Genomic DNA, 17672 nt, shown 5'->3' with positions numbered 1-17672 from the left:
AAAAAAAAAAAAAAAAAAAGAAATAGAACTTTCTCAGCTGGGCACAGTGGCTCATCCTTGTAATCCTAGCACTTTGGGAGGCCCAGGCATGAGGATCACTTGAACTCAGGAGATCAAGACCAGTCTGAACAAGAGAAAGACCCAATCTCTACTAAAAATAGGAAAATTAGCTGAGCATGGTGGGAGATGCCTGTACTCAGGTGGGTGAGGCAGGAAGATTGCTTGTGCCCAGGAGTTTGAGGTTGCTGTGTGCTAGGCTGATGCCATGGCATTCAACTCGGCGTGACAGAGTGAGACTGTTATCTCAAAAGAAAAAAAAACAAACTTTTTTCCTATAGTAGCTATATTCATTCCAATCATCAAATAGGTGGGCCAGCTAATGCAAGGAAGATAAGGAGTTGGATGTCCCACCCCATGGTTCTGCCCCCATTACCTGGGCAGAGCACCTTAATGCATTTGCTGGGCTGAGCTGGGTATGCTTCCACAGGCAAAAGGCCAAGCAAAGGTTCAGCTCCTGCTCTCAAGGTGATGGATTTGACCCTCAGACTCTTCTGAAAAGGTACACTTGGGAGTGCTAGAATCCTAGTCTCCAAGTGTTGAGGTCTGAGTTTATTCCCAAGTTGTTAGCTCCTGAATGTTAAGTGTTTTACTTTTGGGGAATTCTGGGGGTCTGACCATTGTTCAGGTGAGCTGGGTTTGATGCTCACTCTTTTATGTTGGCCTTCCTAAGAGGTCAGTCTGGGGCATGAGTTATATCTTCCTATGATGCCTGTTACCCATCCATTGCGATGTCAAGGGACAGGCCCTTCCTGGAGGCCCAAGGCCTGGACCTGGACAAGCCCAACTTCACAGCCAAAGGAGACTGTGTTTCAGTTGGGAGCATATGAGTAACCTGATTCCCTTCTAAGACCGCAGGAAGAATTACATTCTAGTGTGTGGTCTTCATTTTTGGCTTGTTTTCATGTAGGCACATCTAGTCAAGGGTTATGTAATTTTCTATTATTGCTATTAATTTTTAGCCAAAGATCTTTGCCTTCACATTCAGCCAGATCTCTTTAGCTGGGTTGACTGACCCAAGGATGACCCCTCTAGATGCCTGTGTTTAAGCAGGTCATGGGGACATAAAGACACCTGGTGATGGGCATATGTGTATCTTCACATATATGGGGGACTCATCCCGGCCAGGCCCCAGCTGAAAGGATGTTTCCAGCTAAAGGAACACCCAGTGGCACAGCTTTTCTTTGGTTCACCTTATACTTTTCCCACTTTAAAAAGAGCATGGGGAAGTGCAGAGGACCCAGGCTTGGTTTGAGCCAGCCCTGGCTCCACCAGGTACTTGCTATGGGACACCAGCTGGTCTCCAAAGTCCTCTTTCCTCACAAACTGTAAATAACATCTCTGACCAGGTAACTGTGGTGGGTAGCAAGGAAATGACAGGTAGCTTCCTTCCTGCATGCCCAATCTTGGGTCTTCTCCCATACTGAGGATCCTGAGGGGGCAGCATTTGGAACAAAGGTGTCTTCACCTTGTGTCCGTGTGGGTTTACATGACCCATTCTGCACACAGAGCAGGTGCCTCCACAGGGCTATGTCACCTTCAACAGTAGTGATGAGAACCCTCTGGAAGGAGAGGGCCTCTGCTACCGGGATGTCACCTCCCCCATCAATGACCAGGATGTGGAGAGCAGCAGTAGCAGCAGCCGGGGTACGTAACCTCCCCCGTTCCCCACACTGTTCAGCAAGGGCTTTCCTTAGGCCTGTGTGCCTACCCCTGGGATGAGTCCATCCACCAGAGAACGAGAAAGGGAAGGGTACAGAAGCTCTGGTTCTTATAAGGGGAAACCAAAGAATCTGATACAGGGCAGTTCCACCATAAAGAGTAGTGAGAGCCATTCCAAACTGACAGGTTTAGCCCTTTGATTTGGAAGCTGTCCAAGGTTTCAGGGAGTCTTCCCTGTGTGCAATGTCTGTAGCAGTTACACGCATGCATGCAGCAGCTCTGTACTGAGAGCCACATATCCGTGTGCTTTTTAGGGTGTTTGGGGTTCATTAGGGAACAAAAGAACCTGCCTGTCTGTGGAGGGGTAGGGGAGGACAGGAATGAAGCATGAAGCAGGGGACCCCCAGCTGCTTAAGGAGATGAGCTGTGGCTGCAACAGCTCAGGTCCAAGGCCTGCAGGCAGGTGTCCTCTCTCCCTGTCATCAGAAGAGCAAGAACACGCTTTCTGTGCCAACCTCGGGATCATCCGGAGCAGCAGCAGCAGTGAGGGCCCAACCAGAGCCCAGGGGCTCAGCAGCGAGGCCTCTGTGGAGAGTAACGAGGTGAGTCTCCTTTTTTGACCCCCCCCATTCTTGGCATCATAGGGGATGCCTGACACCCCAGTTAACCTGGGATGAGCAAGTATGGTAGTAAGTCTTTAGTGGTTTTCTGTGCTGGGCTGGGAAGTGCAGTGTCCAGGGCCTGCTACCTTTGGGCATGGCATAAGTGTGGTGGCACAGGCTATAGCAGCAGCCTCAGAGGACAACTTCCTGAGGATTCCCAGATCTTAACCCAAACGTTACCCTTTGCTGCAGGATTCAGATCATGCACGTAAAAGCTCAGTTCGCAAACAAACTAAAAGTTATATGAAGACTAAGAATCGTCACAACCAGGGGCCTCCCAGCACTGGGACTTCTGGGGCAGCCTATACCCCAGGATCTATCCCCCAAAACGAGAGGTCCCCCTATTCAGGACCCCAGGTAAGGCCATTTGTAAAGCTAGTGGTTACACTCTTAGAAAGACTGTGCTCTTTGTGATTTGTGAGGTGTTTTCTGGGTATTTATGATGGGCCAGGCACTGTTGATAGAGGTGGTGGCTTTTCCCCAACTGACCAATAAACCACAGGCTCAGTGGACTCCTAATGATTAGTGGCCCAGTTGTGGGGTGTGTGTTGCATCCTTCTCCAACGGTGTCCATACTCCAGTCAGCCTCCTTAAGCCTGGAGAGAAAAACAAGACTGATGTCAGCTGCTTCCAGGAGTTGTGAAAAGACTTGTGAAGCAGAGACCAAGTGACTGAACAATTGGGTGGAAATGTGCTGTTTCTGAGTTCTCCTGCCTTGTGCAGGCACACGTGGTACAAAGAGGAAAGGCAGAGAGGAAAGTTTTTGTTCTTTATTGTTAAAGCACCAGTGCTGCTCACTGAGGGCCTGTGGTCTCAACTGGCTTCTCCTGCAGTCCCTCCCAAGGATCTGCCCCCAGGCTGCAGGAGCAGGTGTACTCTTACTGCCTTGATCATGGGAACTTGCCAAGGCTGTTTTTTCCAGAAAGTAGTCTAAGTGAAACGACAGAATGACCACCTTCAAAAATTTACTTTTCCATTAAAAATAACAATACACTTGCAAAAATTGAAATTCTGGAGTTGTAAAGTACAACTGAAATGAAACTTTGACTAGATGGGCTCAACAGTGGATTTGAGCAAGAAGAATCATAAAACTCATACATCATCTGAGACGATCTAGTCTGAGAGAATGAAGAAAAATAAATAGAAACTTGTGAGATACCATCAAGCTACCAATATACAAGATGCTTTCCAGAAGGACAGGAAGAGAGAAAAGCAGAAAATATGTTTAAGGGATAGCCTAACCTTAAATTGAAACAAATACATCGATCTTTATATCCAAGGGATTTGATGAACTCCAAGTAGGATAAACTCAGAAATCAACACTTCGACACATAAAATCAAAATGTTGGACAAAGAGAATGTTGCAAGGAATCATAGAGAAGTGCTACACCTAGACAAAGGTTCTCAAGATGAACAGCTTCATTACCACCTTTTACAGAGCTCAGCATGTCAGGTGAGGTGAGGAACCCATGTTCCAGTGATGAGGTCAGGAGAGAGATCAAAAGACAGCCAAGCTTAGGAAGTCCTGTCTGCCTGAGGGCACTGAGTAGGAGGGGAGGTGGGCAGTGTAGGCCCCACGCCCAGGCCAGTTTGGGGTAGAATCTGGCAGCCCGTAGGAGTCCAGTGGGTGAAGAGGAAATGCTCTGCACAGTGGCTGCCCCTTCCCTGTCTCCTCTGCCCTCCAGAACCTGGCCACACTACTGGAACAGATTGGGTGTCTCAAGTACCTGCAAGTTTTTGAGGAGCAGGATGTGGATCTCCGCATCTTTCTGACCCTCACTGAGAGCGACCTGAAGGAAATCGGCATAACGTGAGTCCAGCAGGGCCATTCCTGGCCCTGACACCCTTCATTTCAGCCAAGCATCCTGAGACTAGCTTAAGTTCTGACTTCAGAGAAGTCAGATCTATGTCCTTCCCTAATTCTCCCTGCAGATTGTTTGGGCCCAAAAGGAAGATGACCTCTGCTATTGCCCGCTGGCACAGCAGTGCTCGCCCACCCAGTGATGCCCTGGAGCTGGCCTATGCTGACCGCCTGGAAGCTGAGATGCAGGAGCTGGCCATCCAGCTGCACAAGGTAGGTGGTGCCCAGGGCGCCCATGGGAAAGGGGTAGGGATGGCAAGGGCAGCAGCGAAGGTGGCAACAAACACCCTAGCCCTTACAGGAAAAGGACAGTAGTGCATACAGGAAGGGACAGTCAGACGCACACAAGGACAGCAAGCAAGTGGCCAGCACAGAAGATGGACCTGGGGAGGGGGAGAGGTGGGGTCAGAGATAGAACAGACTCAGACCTTTGAGAAAGCGAAGCCTAGTCCTCCCATGTGGTCTTGGGCCCCCTCCCAGCCTGGCCCTCCACCCTGCAGCGCTGTGAGGAGCTAGAGGCTGTTCGAGGCCAGGTGTCCCAGGAGCAGGAGCTGCGGGCTGTGGTAGAGAGCTGCCTGCTGGAGCAGGACGGGGCTCACAAGTACATGCAGGCCCAGCTGCAGGAGACCTGGGCACTGGCCCAGGATGCTACCCTCATCCTGGACCAGCTGCGGTGAGTGGCCCTGAGTTATGGGGGGGTCAGATTCCCTCATTTGCTAGCTGAGCTGCAGAGGAGCTGCTGCAGGGGCCCTCAGGCATCATTCCTTCAAGATCCCTTAACTAAAGCTGCCTCTCCCCTCACCCCCTGCCATTGGCATCCTGGCACTTCCTCCCTAGGGCACACAGGGCGAGGGGCTCTGTGGGGCCTCCCTCCTGCTCCTCAGTATAACTTCCTGCTGTGGGAACAAGGCTGGGCCTTCCCCTCAAGGGTGAGGCTTGGGGCATCTGCCCTTACCAGCACTTGTTCCTGTGTGTGGCAGAGCCTGTCAAGCTGAGCTGTCAACCAGAGTGAGGCAGGACCAGTCCCCTGGTGCAGCTGCCCTGGGCCCAGCCTTTCCCCTGGCAGGTAAGAGTGGCCACCTGACTCTGATAGGCAGACAGGAGCAGGGTAGCTCAAGACCAGGTTTATCCAGCGGGCTTGGTGTGGCTGTCACACTGCCACCCTATTCTCCCTGGTCCCTTAGTGTCTGCAGTGCTGGCATGGAAGAGAAAGGTGCCCTGGGGACCTCATCACCTATGTTGGAAAACATACCTGTCCCCCAGTGGCAGGAGGCATGGCTGTGACAGCATCAAGAAAGGCCTTTGTGCCACAGCCAACTCTGCTGTCCAACACCTCAAGTGACATCAGCCTCCAGTCATGGGGCCATCCCAAGGGCATAGCTTCCCTGAGGAAGCTTTCTCTTTTGGGGCTGAGCCCTGCTTGGCAGCTAGTGCTTGGGTCAGCAAGCAGGAGGAGAAAATATTTTTGTCACAGTCTTTATAGTCTTGTGGAACCCCAAGTTGAGGAAGAATACAACAGGGGTTTCCCTAGCATCAGCTTGTGGGGGCTGCTCAGGCACTGACATTTGTGGAGGGTCTCCTGGTCATAGCAGCTCAGGACAAAGGTAGAGTCTATGGGGACACAGACCCAGGCCAACTCAGTCCTCTGTACCTCAGACTCCAAAGGCTGGCAAGTATCCCTGCAGGCTATGAGCCTTCCTGAGCTGTCAGGAGCCCTGGAGGATTGTGTGCATGAGATGGGTGAGTCTCCCAGAGGGCTACAAGCGGCCTGGTCCCGACCCAGAAGCCAGACTTTGGTGAAGACTGAGAGCCCCTTTCATTTCAGAGGGAGGGAGAGGGACCCCTTCTTAGGGAAAGCAGGTTTGAATCCCTCCACCTCAAGGCTGTCCTCCACCCGCAGCTTGCCCCAACTCACAGAGCCATGCTTACTTCCCTCCTGGGTGGTACTTAGTTCCCTCCTGGGTGGTACCCAGACTTGTGGCAAAGCACTATCTGGTGTCATTCTCAGGGCGAGTGCTGTGCTCAGTGACCCAGAGCCTGGAGAAACTGCAGGTACTGAGCAGCAAGGAGAAGTGGCGGGAGCCCTAGCCCTGATAGATGGTGAGTGTCTGCCAGCCTGGAGCCTGCACGAGGACCCGAGCAGAGTCTACTCGGGGCAGCTGCAGGAGACAATGCCTGCTTGGACCCCTTCCCTCTCCCGTTTTCACCAGGGCCCTTTCTTTTCAGACTCGGACGTTGGGTGATTGATCCACCCTGAAGCTGTGTGCCAGGAGTCAGGAGGGCCATGCACAGGCAGCTGCACCAAGCAGCACAGGTCCAGATGGGGCCAGAGGATCAGGCCCCAGAGCAGCCGGCAGACACAGCAGGACAGGGACTATGGCCCGTGCCAGGCAGCTTGGGCCAGCACTGAGGCAGGACAAAGGCCTGTCACCCAAACCTGATGGTAAGGCTCAGAGCTTATGGCCTGCCCTGGCCCAGACCAGGCAGGGCCTTGGGGAGTATATCCCCATCTGTGGGTGCCAGAGGCTTGACCTTATGAGAACTGGGCACCTGAAAAATGTCATTTGTTGGAAAATAAAATTTAAGATCAGTTGGTGAAGGGCTTAGTTGTGGTTACAATGATATGTTAGTGCCAACACACTAACTGGGCCAAAGCAAGGGGAAGACCCCAGCCCTAGCAACTTGGGCCTCTGGGTGGACATCCCTGGTGGCTAGGCCCCCAAGTACCATGCACAATGGTAGGCCGACTCAGCAACCCTGCCTGCCCTATCCCCTTCAGCCAAGGGGCATCTTTGTTCCAGTAGCCCACATGATTCTGTAGAGCCTAACTTGACTCAAGACAAGCTACTAGAGAACTAAAGCACATTCCCCAGGCCCTAGGTAACGTGAGTGAGCCAGGTCCAGGTACTCTCTTCACACAGCAAGGCAAGACATTCTCCCACCCATGGTGGCTCTCTTACCAAACTCTGAGGTGGATATGGGAGCACCACCTTCCTCAGCACACCAGGTATTGGCTGCAGAAACTTCTCAACTCACCACTGGAATCTTCGTAGATATGGTACTGTAGGTAACAACCAGTGGTGGCTTTTCTGTCCCATGCTGACTCTGCTGTTGTCATTCAGCACACTAAACCTGTGCTTCCAGACCATCCCCTGCAGCTGCATGCAGACTGTACTAAGAATGAGGAAATGCAGGTTTTCAAAGCAAAGAGGATCCAGAACAGGATTCCGCCATGCAGGCTGAGGTTCAATGTGGAGGGTCCTGGCACATGAGCTTCCGATAGGCTGCCAGCCCACAGCATGCAGAGGCTTGAAGTGCCCCGATAAATAAGGAAATAATAGGATGTCTTGGGCCAGGGGAATTCCTCCATGTGCCCCCCCCCCCATCCTGGGACAGGAGGCCTGAGCTGGTTCCCCTGTGAACAATACCTAGCACCTGGGGACCCAGAACCCCTCTCTCAGGTCTAGCCTCCACATCCAGAAGAATGGAGGCCCTTCTTAAGCCCAGCCTTCGGCCTCCATCTAAAACCAAAAAACAAAGAGAGCAGCTGAGGAGCGACTTTATTTATTGTCTTTTTCTCCTTCAACAACTCCATACACAGCTGGGTCCCTGAGACCCCAACCCTCCTAGGAACTAAGCCACAGTGGGGTAAAGCCACTCTGAAGCTTCACCTATAGTTCACACATTGGTGAATGAGAGAAATCTAACAAAGCAAATCCAACAACAACCAAAAATAACAGTGTAAGATCCTACCCCAAGCTGGCTCCTCCAGACTTAGGGGCCATAGCTCCAGAAGAATGCAGCAACAAGCAGACCTAGACAAAGGTATCCCTCACCAAAGCAAACTCTTCTGAGCGACCTGGAGCTGTACACCTGCCCCCTTAGACGACTGGGTACTACCTGATGAGAAGCACACTGAGGAGTTTGAGCCTTTGGGTGGTACGAACATCCTGAGCCTGAAGAGCCAGGCCCAGTGCGCCCAAACCCCCCACTGACCAACCTGAGAGGATGGGCTGGGTCCCAGCTGGCCCAGCCACTGCCTGATGACTGCTTGGGACAGTGGAGATGATGAGATGCCTGCCTGCCCTGTGCAGTCAGAAGAGCAAACACAGAAACACTCTAGAAGACACACTTTCACAGGAATCCCAGGGCTAAGTCTTCTCAGGCTGTGGGCATAGATACAGCTAGGGGTGGGGGGGAGTGACAGCTGGCACAGGAACCTCCTCAGGAGGAAGCCGGGAGCAGCTTCTCTAGGGCCTTCTTCTGCTTCTCTGTGGCTGCAGCCAAAGCCTCAGCCAGCTTCTCCTCGGGCATCATGTTGAGCACCTTGAGGGCGAAGAGGAGCTGGTACTTGGCGGTGCTGATGAAGGCATTGCTCAGGAAGTTGGGGAAACCTCCAACTCGGTCCTTCTGGGTGTACAGTGGGACCCTTACAAGGCCCAGCACCTGCACAGACAAGTCAGAGTTAGGTCCAGGCCCTCCATGCAAGGCAGCACATCCCTGGCAAGAGGGGCCTGCAAGCTACTGAAGAAGAGCAGCGCATTTTGCCAAGGACATGGTAGAATGCCCAAGCAGGGTCTGGCAGGGCAGAAGGCAGACAGCTCCCTTGGAAGGTACAGCCCCCACTTCCCCAAGCACGTGTCCAGGCCAGCCCTGTGGTCCCCCCACTGCACCCCATGCTCCCCATTCCAGACCACAAAACCCACAACCCAAGAGCCTTCACACCCCAATGAATTCTTAAGTCCTGCAATTCCTCCTTCTGCTCCTCAGTTTACCACCTCCCCAGGCAGACACCACTCCCCCATCCCTTCCTCCCCACCGGTCCCACTCCCCACTCCCAGGATTGGCAATGGCAGGCAGCAAGGCAGATGTAACACAGCCCTGAGGGAGCCCCAGCCCCGGCCCAACCCCAGGCCCCTCTCCCCATTCAGTTGCTGGAGACAGCGACACCCCACCCAGCCCGGCCAGGGGACCCTCAGGGAGACGTGTTACCCATCGGTGCCTTCCACGGGGCCAGAGCCAAACCCCGGGGCGGGGGGCGGGACCCGGGCGGTGGCCCCACCTCCAGGCCGTGGTCGCGCGAATGCACCGCGCTGATCTCCACGGCGTGCAGCTGCTCCAGCGTCAGCTGCCGCGCGTACAGGTGCGCCACGACGCGGTGCGGGCCCTCGGTAAGGTGCGAGCTCAGATAGTCAGCCTCAGTGAGGCGCAGGCAACCCAGGCCCAGGCCCAGCACCCGGTTCAGTCCATCCTCCAGCGACCAGAAACGCCTGTCCACGAAGCCCCCAGGGAAGCCCAGCAGCCCATCGAAGCGCATCTGCATCTGCAAGGGGAGCGCCGGGTCACGGGCGCGGGAGCGGGGTCGGCACGGTGCCCCCGGCCCGGCCACTGCCCGCCCCCGTCCTCACCAGCACCGAGAAGCGCATAGGGATGCGGCCAAAGAGCTGCCCGGGGTTGGCGGCGTACAGCATAGCGTGGCACGAGTGGCTCCAGCCCGGGCCCAGGCGCATCGCCTCCACTCGGCTGATCTGCTTCAGCTCCGGTACCGACGCCGTCGACATCTTGGCACTGGCCCCTGAGGCCCGGCCGGCCCCCACCCTTCAACGCATGCGCGGACCCGCCTCCTTCACGCCCCACCAACCCGCGGGCAGCCGTGTCCCTGGGCCCCACCTCCCCTCCAATCCCTGACGCAGGTCGTCGCAGAGCCCATCGCCGCGCTACGATGCGTCGTTGAGAAGCGAAGGGGGCAGTGTGCAAAAGCAAGAGCCGTGTGCGCCAGGCGCCACCCAATAGCCACGGATCCCAAGCAGCGGCTCCGCCCCTGACCTACAAAGACTACAACTCCCAAGATCCAACACGCCGATTAGCCGGCGTCCTGGAGCGGTGAATGCCAGCCGAACTCGGGGCTCACCCGCCTGAACACGTCCCGGTCTTTAGAGTACAGCCGGGCATCCCAGCTACACAAGCTAGCGAAGTTTCTCAGGCTTCCTCTGCCAGGCCTCTCGGACTTGAGCCTGGAGGGTGGCAACCTTCCACCACCATGCACAATAGTTGTGTGTTCCGGGCCACTCTTGCGCCTCAGGTGTGCCCGGCTGCCCGCAGTTCAAGTCCATGCCCGGCCCTGACACTATGCTGGATGGCCAAGGGCTAAATGGGGCGCTGGACCCAGCCTCCTGGGGCAAGTTACTTAAATCGGGGACCAGGCTCTCCAGCGTCCTCCAGGCCAGGCATCACATGCTGGGAACCATTGGGGAAGTGCAGGTTTCCCCAACTTACTGATGAGAAGCCTGGGTCTCAGAGACGGACAGGACTTGTGAAAGTACGCCCAGCAGTTGGTACTGGGTGGGAGGACCCCTCCTACCCACTGTCTACAACAGAAAGCCACCAGATCCCACAGGGAGGGCCTCAAGTACTTACCCCGTGTTTGTGCTGGAGAAGGCAGTCCTTGGGCTCAACAGCACTGGAAACACTGCCCAAGGGAGAGCAGTGGGGTCCCCTGAACCCCATGATGGCAAGGCTCACCTTACCAGCAGCCAGGCCCAAGGGCCACTTTCTTCTCCACAGTGGACATAAGGTTTGCTGAGTGAAGGACCCCTGTCTGCACTGCTGCATAGGTGCCCAGGGCTGGAGCCTAAGCATTCAGAGAGCTGTGCAGTCAGGCCAGTGCTGTGGCACAGGGAAAGCTGCCTGAAGTGAAGTTGTGCAGAATAGGGGTGAGGTGAACCAGGGCTGGCAGGAGCCACTGGACACTCATGTTAGGGCTGGTGATGTCAGATTTGGGGAGGGCTCCACCTCCAGGCAGCCAAGCACAACGTGAGCCCAGGGACTGTGGGACATTAAGGGCCACAGGAGGACACACTCCCCGGATGCAACCCTGCCCCCCCACCAGACCTCAGTAACAAGGCTGGGTCTGTGGGAAGTGTGGAGGGGGAGCCAGGTTAGCCCATGCAAGCACCTGTCTAACACCTTAAGCACCTCTACCCATGCTGGGACCAGGCCAGAATAAAGTCAGTCTCAGGGGGCTACAGGGCTGTGGATGCCAGGAACAGCTGTTGCCCCCTTTACCCCTGTAGGCTTGAGTCAAAAAGGGGCCATGAAGGCAGCCTGACTTGTGCTTGCAAAGGAGCTGGGGACCCTGCATGGTGGGTGCCCTGGGGCACTGGCCAGGCCCTGCTAGGAGGCAACCCCCTGGACAGGGGAGCATAGGTTATCTAACCAGAGTGCCCTGGGCTGGGCTCTAGGCTCCAAATGTACCATCTCTGGGCAGCTAAATGGGGTCCTCCAGCCCAGTCTCTGCACAACAGCTGCAGGGTATCACTCCTCTGCTCAAGAGCCTCTTTAGAAGACAGACAACTGACTACCCCTTAAAAAAAACTCTAGCTACTTCAACAAGGTCTTCAGCATCTGTCCCTGATGATACCCCAGCCAGTGCGCTTCCCACTGCAGGCTCGTTCCTGCCACCATGTCTGCACTGTCCCAGGGCCAGCTCCTGTTCATCCTCAGGGCAGCTGAATCAAGTGCCCCACATGCCTTCATCTCATCACCCACTGAGTTTCTTCTTGACAGTAACCAACCCTGGAAAACATTTTGATTACCTGTTTGTCTCACTGCTGAGAATGTAAGCACCCTTGCAGAGGCCCCTCCCCTGGCACACAGGATGTGCCTGCTGAACAACTGTAGGATGCATCAGCAATAGAGATGGGGACAACTAGAGGGGCAGCCCTCGCACCTGGGGGCCCAAAGCTCTTATGCTACCTGTTCAGGAGACTTAGCCAAGTCCCAAAGGTCTGTCTTCACTCTAACCAGAGATCAACAAAGATGACAAACAATGAAAACAGTCAAAACAGCACCCCATGAGCATTGATCACCCACTGGGAACCTGAGCTATCTCGTTTAATCCCACCCAAGTTTAGAACCTGCACTGTCACTGCCATCTGATACATGAGGAAACCAAGGCAGAGGCCATGTACTGAGGCAGAGTGTGGCAGCTGCCAGGGAGACTCAGTGCCCGCCTCTGGATCAGGAAACAGCCTGGCACACAGTATTGTGCCCGGAGGAAGGAGCAGACAGAATATTGCTGCATGGTTTTATTACTATAAATATACAGTAAAAATGAACAAATGAGCCTATCCACGCGCACCAGATGACAGCACATGGAAGCCCCAGATGGGCCAGTCTCAGCTCATCCACGAAAAGTTCTGGCACCAGCACTAAAGGCAAGGCCAGGCCTTGCTTGGTTTGGGAAAGGAGAAAGCCAGCCTGCGTGTGCACATGTGCCTGTGTAAGCATGTGCACATGTGCACACACCAACACAGACAGGGCAGGAGGATAGGCTGGCCTGGATGCAATGCAGGGAACTGGCACACTCCACTCAGGCTTAAGTGGAGAGCAGCTGTCCACTGGTGGGTTCCTCTCCAGAGCACCACACTGGGCAGGAGTGGTGCTCAGAGCAACCCAGAGCCTTCTGCCAGGCCAGGGCAGGCGTGCTGAGTCCTGGGTACTGCTGTGGGTTGTCCTACAGCCATCCTTCCCCCAGGGGTCAGCTGCAGGGCACCTCTGTGGCAGTGGGCCCCTCTGCCCTCCCAGGCCAGGGAAGCTACACATACTTGCTGGGCTCAAGACCCTTCAGACACCAGGCCCAGCACCCTCTTTGCCTTTCCATTGCCCAGGAGGTTTTTCCTACACAAAGGACATGGTCCCCAGATGCAAAGGGTCATGCTGGGTCTCTTGGTCCACAGGCTGATCCTGCCACAAGAGTCTCAGACAGGACAAATCAAGGAGAAATAAAAAGTGACAATTATAGCTGGGGGCTGTGGCAGGTGCGTATAGTCCCAGCTACTTGGGAGGCTGAGGCAGGAGAATCCCTCAAGCCCAGTTTGAGGTTGCTGTAAGCTGTGACGACACGGCACTCTACCGAGGGCAACACAGTGAGACTCTGTCTCAAAAAAGGGATGTTTAAATAGTAAAAGGGGATCTGAGGAAGCTACTTGGTCCCTCCTGGCAGGTGCCCAGCTGAGTAGAACCCCTTCTACCTGGATAAGCCTGATGATATAACCAAAGCCAGCTGCAAATGGCTGCACCTCTACCTTGGGCCAGGCCCAGCCCCAGCCCTGTGTAAATACCTTAGTGGCTGGCCCAGCCCTCTGTAGATACCTTGGTGGCTGGGAGAAGGGCTGTGGGCAGGGGGGAGGCTCAGAACAGGCCCTCAGAGTGGGCCAGGAAGAGCCACTGGGACCTCAAGAAACGGCAAAGGGTGAAAGGCAGCAGCGACACGCACAGGGTGGGCAGACAGGCACTATTTCCTTCATGGACCATGACTCAGGCCCCCTGCCATGCCCCAGCATCTGTGAAGACAACACTTCACCCACAAATAAATTCTCTTCTGCTGGTTTGCTGAGTTCTCAGGCATAGCTGAACCGGGTAACACATGAGCAGTCAGTGCCAGCCCTGGGCTCAGCCTATTGAGCTGGGAGACCCTGGGCTCAGGGCCCAGCTAGAAAGTTGCTGTCCTTCATCTTGTACCATTTACAAATATAGCAACCATAGAAAAAGGGGACTGGAGGGGACAGTCTACTGTGCTCTTTGATCAAGGGTTGCCATGGCCTTTCAGAGCCTGGTGGCCACAGGGGGCGTGCAGACAGGAGTGGCCAGGTCACACTGGGGGCCAGGGCAGCCCCTTGGCAAAGTCTGGGGAGCCAAGGGCTCCTTGCTGCCAGCCTGGCCAGGCTTTCAGAGTGGAGTCAAGTCAGAGGTGTTGGGATCGGCACTGGGGCCACCAAGTGGAGGCCAGGGGGGGCCAGTGGTGCTGAGGCTGCAGGGCGTCTCCATGGAGGTGGACCATCCTGCAGGTGAGAGCAGAAGAGGAGGGATCATGCTTGTCAACTCTGTCCCATGTCACCTGCTCCTACCAATGTGGAGCCCTCCAAGGGCAGGGCCACCCAGCACCCTACCCTGCCTGCTTATAGCCAGTGTGGTTCAGATATAACCACACTGAGGGCTGGAGACTCTGCAGCCCTAGGAATGCCAGTGAAGCCATCCTTCTGGGGATAGGTCACCCCTGGGCACTTGGCAGTATGCTGCAGACAGGGACAGAATATAATGCAGTGCCACCAACTGCTGACCCTTCTGTCTCCTGCCCTTACCTCAGCTCCTTTCTGGGATCTGACCAGCCACTGTCCTGCTAACCCTTACAACTGGGTTAGATGGAACTTGGCTAACCCCTGAAGTGGAGAACGGGGAGCACACGTGGGCAACAACAGATGGTGCTCAGGGCAGACCGTAGGGGCTTCTTTGAAGCAGAGGGAGGGCTTCAGAAGCCTCCCTACCTTCCAGAGGCCTGTTCTGCCATGAGGTACTCTATACAGAGACCAGGTCTGTCTCCTAGGGCTTGAACAAGGGCACTAACATAAGGAACCTGTGACACTCACCTGTGGCTACAGCAGGACCAACACATCCTCAGGGATGCCCAAACCCTGGCTCCCGCACTCTAACACAGGGCTCCAGCCCAGAGCTGCTGGAATAGCCCCAGCCTTGGATAAAGAGCAATTATTTCCTTCAGAAATTGTGACCTTGTGTGGGACCCAGCTCTGCCTTGAAGGCCCCAGGCTATGTAACACATTGCTCCAGGTCTTCCCTGAGCTCTATCCTTCTGGAAGTTTGACCTAAATCCCGACAATCAAATTGTACCTTCCCCTGAGGCAGAGGCAGGGCCCACTTTGTACAGTGTGGGGTGCTACTGCAATAGAGGGGTAAGATTTGTCACCAAAACCGTTTAAGATGACAGGGAGGTTTGTGTGGAAACACTAGCAGCTGTCAAAACAAATGAAGATGCCTCAGCTTGGTTCAGGTCAGTAGAAGGGGCAAGGGCCAAGGCTGAGAGGCTGGGACACCAGCTAGTTGCTTCCCAGATGGCCTCACAGGCCCAAGGTGGCTGGCATACTACAGGAAAGCCCTAGTCACACAGGGCATTGGCTCCCCTGCTAGCAGATGTCCCAAAGCAATGCATTGTAAGTATGCCCAGAACTCTCACAAGGGGAAGAGAGGGGCGGCGCCTGTGGCTCAAAGGAGTAGGGCCCAGGCCCCATATGCCAGATGGTGGCATGTTCATATCTAGCCTTGGCCAAAAACTGCAAAAAAAAAAGGGGGGGGAGGTCCCCACCATGTTTGCCTATTTGGGGGGGGTACTCTTGGCCCACAAAAAATACTTTGGTCTCTTATAAAATATCCAGGTGGACCACACTAGAAGAGGGCACCTCCCTTCCCACAGCCTCCTAACAGATGGCTCAGAGTGTGCTGGTGTTCTAAAAGGTTCCAGAGGCAGGACAAACAAGTTAGCAGCATAAAGAATGACTAAGAGCTGAAAGGCAGTTCACCAAGGGTACTGTCTGCCAGGCACACAGTGACATCAGGGCCATGAAGGCCACACTACAAGAGGAGGACAGATAGTCTCCACAGCCAACAGAGAGCCCATAAGAACAGACTCCCTCCCAGACGGGGCCTTATTGCAGCCTGGGGTGTATTGTTTTCTCTGTGAATCCATAACATAAAGCCATGACCAGAAAATAGGGGCAGATCCTTGTAGAACATCTCAACCCATCTTCTGTGAGATTGCTGGCAAATCAGTTGTGCTGCCATGCACAATGGGGTGTGACCTCTGCTGGAGCGTCCCTTGTGACATCTGGCCCAGTGTCTCCCTGAGGCTCCTTCCTATGAGCATACCCAGGCTGAGTTTGTTCCAAGGACCCCAAAGGCTGGAAAAAGAACTCAACCAAGCCACCTGGTCTAGATGGAAAAATCTCTAGTTCCAAAAGTCAGGACCCCCCCAAGAGGCCACCTTTTAGGAGCAATACCATGGCCATTGGAGAGCTCTGGATTCAGATTCCAGTCCCCCTGGGAAGACACAGATGCATTAAGTCAGGCAAGGCTTACACCTGTAATCCTAGCACTCTGGGAGGCTGACACAGGTGGATCACCTGAGCTCAGGAGTTGTAGATCAGCCCAAGCAAGAGCGAGGCTCCATCTCTACCAAAAATAGAAAAACTAGCCAGGTATGGTGATGAGCACCCTGTAGTCCCAACTACTTGGGAGGCTGAGGCAAGGTGATCTCTTGAGCCCGAGAGTTTGAGGTTGCTATGATCTATGACACCATGGCACTCTATCCTGAGCGACAGAGTGAGACTCTGTCTAAAAAAAAAATCAGAAGGAGAGGACTCCTCTCTCCATGGATGCCTGACACAGCCACCCCAAGGTGTGTATGAAAGGTCACATGTCAATGTACTCCTCTATACCAAAAAGGAGTTAGACCCTAGGGCTGTGTGTAGGGAGGGAGAGACGGAGGCTCAGATAGCAAACACACTGCAGATGGGAATCCACCATGGCAACAGGTGCCAGCTTTCGGATCTGGTGGGGGTGCTGCCCAGTATTAAATGCCCATGTGTATGGACTTGCTGCCACCAAGTAGAAACAGCAGATGGCAACAGTGTCTGGGCCAGACTTTACTGCAGGGGACTCTCCTCCAGAGAATGGCAAGGCTGGAGGCTAAGAGCTGCCAGACCTAGAAGCCTCAGGATGCTGTGGACCTAAGTTTTCACCATTTTATGGATTTTCTCATCTACAGGCAACAGAACACTTCAATGCAGTATACTCTTTCATCTAGGTCAGGCATCCTCAAACTACAGCCCGTGGGCCACATGCAGCCCGCCTAGGACATTTATCCAGCCCACCGGGTGTTTTTGCCGCCACTGCCTGTCCTGCTTAGCAATCAACTTATCCCAGGGCCCGCAGTCCGGCCCTCCAATGGTCTGAGGGACAGTGAACTGGCCCCCTGTTTAAAAAGTTTGAGGACTCCTGATCTAGGTGATAGCTGGGCTGTCACTGAAATAAGGATACCTGTATGCATGTTCATAGTGTTAAACACACACAGACATGCACGATGTTCAAGGTCTCTAAGTGAAAACAAGCTAGGAGAACAGAGAGTGGATAAAGACACAAACACAGGCCACAACACTGTGTGTGTCCCTGAGGATGGCCGTCACATGCCCCAGAACACTGATGGGTCTTTAGTGGAGGCACAGACATAAGGTCATGCAGGACACAGACTGAGAGGGCCACTTCCCTGGGCCTAAAGGCCTGGGACCCTCACCCAGAGTGGGGGCATCCTAGACTCATGTGCAAGGGCTGAGCCACAGAGGCCTGTCGTGATACTGTCTAGGCCTGAGTTCTCTGCCGGCCACATAAAGGAAGACTTTTTAGAAGCTGCCCCTTCAGGGCCACCTGGGGGAGGAGAGCCCTGCTTGTGGTCCCCAGAATCTAGAATCCTCTTCACCCCTCAAAGCATTTTTTTTTTTTTTTGAGACAGAGTCTTGTTCTGCTGCCCAGGCATGAGAGTAATGGAGCCACCATAGCTTGCTGCAACCCCAAACTCCAGGCTC

At 54.4% G+C, this 17672-nt stretch overlaps 3 protein-coding genes across 7 annotated transcripts in view; 1 reads left to right on the top strand and 2 right to left on the bottom strand.

The window, feature by feature from the left end:
* The window catches only part of ANKS3 (ankyrin repeat and sterile alpha motif domain containing 3), a 37635-nt gene extending 30794 nt beyond the window's left edge, over window positions 1–6841 (top strand). Inside the window, exons 8-17 of one of the 3 annotated variants that reach the window (XM_012805795.2) lie at window positions 1567–1704; window positions 2206–2321; window positions 2574–2738; window positions 4067–4191; window positions 4314–4455; window positions 4743–4915; window positions 5223–5308; window positions 5899–5982; window positions 6251–6342; window positions 6469–6841. In XM_012805795.2, the coding sequence (XP_012661249.1) occupies window positions 1567–1704; window positions 2206–2321; window positions 2574–2738; window positions 4067–4191; window positions 4314–4455; window positions 4743–4915; window positions 5223–5308; window positions 5899–5982; window positions 6251–6330 (1109 nt within the window). In that variant the 3' untranslated portion in view covers window positions 6331–6342; window positions 6469–6841. Of the gene's footprint in view, window positions 1–1566; window positions 1705–2205; window positions 2322–2573; window positions 2739–4066; window positions 4192–4313; window positions 4456–4722; window positions 4916–5222; window positions 5309–5898; window positions 6343–6468 lie in introns of those variants that run through there. The other 2 variants (XM_012805793.2, XM_012805796.2) reach the window with 2 other exon arrangements.
* Window positions 6842–7786: 945 nt separating this feature from the next.
* Window positions 7787–13093, bottom strand: NUDT16L1 (nudix hydrolase 16 like 1). 2 transcript variants are annotated; one of them, XM_012805791.2, is made up of 3 exons: window positions 9651–13093; window positions 9235–9565; window positions 7787–8688 (listed from the first exon to the last, which is right to left on the bottom strand). In XM_012805791.2, the coding sequence occupies exons 1-3, from the start codon at window positions 9801–9803 to the stop codon at window positions 8534–8536; spliced, it is 639 nt and encodes a 212-aa protein (XP_012661245.1). In that variant the 5' UTR covers window positions 9804–13093; the 3' UTR covers window positions 7787–8533. The 2 variants fall into 2 exon arrangements, with proteins under 2 accessions (XP_012661245.1, XP_012661246.1); XM_012805792.2 differs by having other exon boundaries at window positions 9305–9565.
* A 25-nt stretch (window positions 13094–13118) lies between these two features.
* Window positions 13119–17672, bottom strand: part of MGRN1 (mahogunin ring finger 1) — a 57345-nt gene continuing 52791 nt past the window's right edge. Inside the window, exon 17 of one of the 2 annotated variants that reach the window (XM_003790841.3) lies at window positions 13119–14084. In XM_003790841.3, the coding sequence (XP_003790889.1) occupies window positions 13972–14084 (113 nt within the window). In that variant the 3' untranslated portion in view covers window positions 13119–13971. The remainder of the gene's footprint in view (window positions 14085–17672) is intronic. The other variant, XM_012805804.2, reaches the window with a different exon arrangement.

The sequence above is a fragment of the Otolemur garnettii genome, unplaced genomic scaffold, assembly GCF_000181295.1.
Source record: "Otolemur garnettii isolate 467f Iridium unplaced genomic scaffold, OtoGar3 scaffold00044, whole genome shotgun sequence".
NCBI lineage: Eukaryota > Metazoa > Chordata > Mammalia > Primates > Galagidae > Otolemur > Otolemur garnettii.
This window is presented reverse-complemented; position numbering and strand designations above follow the sequence as displayed.